The sequence below is a fragment of the Dysidea avara genome, chromosome 7 (assembly GCF_963678975.1).
Source record: "Dysidea avara chromosome 7, odDysAvar1.4, whole genome shotgun sequence".
NCBI classification, from domain to species: Eukaryota; Metazoa; Porifera; class Demospongiae; order Dictyoceratida; family Dysideidae; genus Dysidea; species Dysidea avara.
The window spans coordinates 11,046,268-11,049,561 of record NC_089278.1 but is presented as its reverse complement, the minus strand read 5'-3'; the positions used below and the strand labels follow the sequence as shown (position 1 = coordinate 11,049,561).

At 42.9% G+C, this 3,294-nt stretch overlaps 1 protein-coding gene across 1 annotated transcript; it reads left to right on the top strand.

Moving 5' to 3' along the window:
* The first annotated feature begins 383 nt into the window (after positions 1 to 383).
* Positions 384 to 2,356, top strand: LOC136259712 (uncharacterized). Its single transcript, XM_066053219.1, has 2 exons — positions 384 to 904; positions 1,611 to 2,356. The coding sequence occupies exons 1-2, from the start codon at positions 442 to 444 to the stop codon at positions 2,354 to 2,356; spliced, it is 1,209 nt and encodes a 402-aa protein (XP_065909291.1). The 5' UTR covers positions 384 to 441.
* The last annotated feature ends 938 nt before the right edge of the window (positions 2,357 to 3,294 follow it).

The window sequence follows — 3,294 nt, the reverse complement described above, 5'->3', positions numbered from 1 at the left end:
AAGCTACCTGACTGCTTACGAGCCTACTATGATTTCCGAGATGAGCTTACTGTGCAAGACCAGCTAGTGTTTAAAGGCCAGCGTTTAGTTGTACCAGCTTCCCTACGTAGAGAAATGATGGCTGCAGTGCATGCATCACATATTGGGATAGAAGGGTACATTAGAAGAGCCAGAGAGACACTGTACTGGTCCAGAATGTCAGCAGACCTTAAAGAATATATATCAAAATGCGATGTTTGTTTAGCGCACCGTGCAGAACCAGGAAAGGAACCACTATTACAGCACGAGATTATTGAATGACCATGGGCCAAGGTGGGAATTGACTTGTGTGAACTGTATGGTAGAACACTATTAGTTGTATGCGATTACCACAGTAACTTTATTGAAGTGGAAAAGATCACCAAGGCTAACACAACGGGGGTGAGCAAGGCACTGAAAGTGATGTTCTCTAGGTATGGAGTCCCAGAAATAGTGGTATCAGACAATGGCCCCCAGTTTTCATCAGCAGAATTTGGCATGTTTGCTACCAAATGGCAATTTAAAAACATCACATCATCACCTCATTACCTCCAATCGAATGGTAAGGCTGAAAATGCAGTGAAGACAGTGAAGCGACTATTTACAAAATGCCGGGAATCAGGCCAATCAGAATATCTTGCCCTCTTAGATTGGCGTAATACACCAACAGAGGGAATTGGAACCAGTCCCGCTCAGCGTTTTCTAGGGAGACGGTGTAGAACACTGTTGCCAGTATCTACAACATTGCTCACACCCGATTATCCTACACAAGAACATGACCAGAAGGTACAAAAGTTGAAACAACTCCAAGAGCACTACTATAATCGGCAGGCAAAGGCTCTCCGGCCATTGGCACCAGGGAACTCTGTTCGCATTCGTTTGCCAGGTCAGTCTACTGGAGTACTGGTATCTGCAAAAGATTAGTAGCCCCAAGAAGTTATGATGTAGAAGTGGGTGGCAAATGCTACAGAAGAAACAGAAGGCATATAATTCAGAAAGATGAACTGTTGACTGCAGAACACATGGAACAAGAACAGTGGCCACCATCATCCCAAGAGAATGATGACCCCCAGTACAACTGGAAGATACAGTGGATGAAACCTCGTCTACAACACCAATTCCCATCTCTCCGGACGTACGCAGATCTCAACGTACTCGTAAGCAGCCACATGCAGTGGATGGCCAACTATGTTCCTTCATAACTATCTTATAGGTTGTTTTTTTTTGTAATTTCACCCTCCATTAGGCTTTTTTTTAGGTTTAAAAAAAAAGAAGATTTAATTGATTTTTTTGGAGGGAAGATGTCACGAGTATGTATGGAAACAATTGTATGTGTAACGTGCAACGCATGCGCACACACAGTTCTATATAATGCTCATGCCGTGTGCTTGAAATTAAACTGAATCAGTGATTAAATCGTTACAGTCGGTGCTGATATTTTCGAGCTACAAAAGAAACAATTTCTTGTTTTGGTAGACTACTACTTCGGATATATGAAGTAGACCAACTTACTAGCATGACAGCCAATCAAGTAATAGCAATCTGTAAGTCACAGTTTTCCAGACATGGAATACCTGAAGTCCTGATTACAGATAATGGACCACGATTCTCTAGTCATACATTACGATGCTTTACCCAACAATATCAGTTTAATCATCACACCTCCAGCCCATATCACCCCCAATCGAATGGAATGGCTGAGAAGGCTGTGCAAATTGTCAAAAGACTAATGAAGAAAGCTGTACATGACAGAAAAGATTTACAATTAGCATTATTGGAGTACCGAAACACTCCCTGGTCTGATGCCATTGGTTCACCTGTCCAACGCCTAATGGGAAGGCAGACAAAAACACTTGTACCCACTGCAGGTACCTTATTACATCCTAGAACAATTAATCTAACTACAGTGCAGAAAGAACTTATCCAACGTCAACGAAAGCAAAAATTTTACTATGATCAACATGCAAAGCCACTGAAACATCTAAAAACTGGCGATTCAGTACTTGTGTCAGGAAAAGATGGCAAATGGAAACCAGCCAAGGTCACTGGAATAACTGAAAATGGCCCTCGCTCTTACAATATTATAACACCGCAGGGACAACACTACCGAAGGAACAGAAAAGATTTGAGAAAATTGGCATCCCCTGTTAATACCGACACAAGTGTTGATGATTTCTTATATGACCAAGAATATGAATGTGACACAAGTGAACCGGTGGTCGAATCCCCTAGAGCATATGAACTCCAGCCACCTGCCGCACTGGCTACAGAACCAAAATTACGACGCCCACAAAGAACCATTAAGACTTCAGTGCGGTACGCTGACCAATTTCCATAACTGGACCTTTATACATACACTGCACAATTTATCACTTTGTTTGATTTGAGCACTGTAATTATTGTTTAGCAATTGTACCAATAACCACACTCCTTTTTGTAACAAGGGAGATGTAACATATATGTAGTTGATCACGCGATTGTACTATTGGTTGCACGTGTATTCTTATTCAATCGATACTATCGTGCACGTGTTACAGTTTGTCCTGGACCAAATTCTCTAGTGTTCCATGGAAGCACTTTACAGCGTGGTTGGCGCATTCCACCTTCTTAATCAATGTGCCATATGGTACTTTCCTAACATGAGTAGGGTGAACCAAGCTGTCACCATCTCCATGTAGTGGAGGCCATGCTGTGTTTCTGATTGGCAGAACCCTTCAACAATGATGTCAGTCTCCATTGCTGATGACGACTGGTCCCAGTTGAGGAAGCAAGTATGCTCAGGTATAGTACCCCCAGATGTATTGTGGCATTCAATACTTGTTTCTGACTCCCATGGACAGGATTTTCCCAGTCTCCTTTCCGATTATGATGCCAACGGCAGGCTTGGCATTGTATGGATGTTTGTGAGCACGTTTGCTCCAGTCAATCACAGTTATCCTGGGTATGTCATATCTGCTATCCTTGGAAAGAGCAATGGCTTTCTCCTCCTCACCAGCCTGCTTCATGGATTCATTGAGAAGAGTCCACCAATGCGTTTCTCAATAGCCATGAAGACTTTCTTTGTCAATGAAGGTAGGCCAAATACTGTAATTGACTCTGTCAGTGGTGCATGTCCTACCCCTGTAGCCATCTGTCCCCACACTGCAGCCAGACTACACTCTCAGTATTGACCTCCACTTAAGCCCTGCACTCTTGATGATGTCGCAAACTGGAATTCCTCATGACAGCAGGCACACCAAGAAGTAAGAATGGAACACAGTCCTTGATGATCCTTCA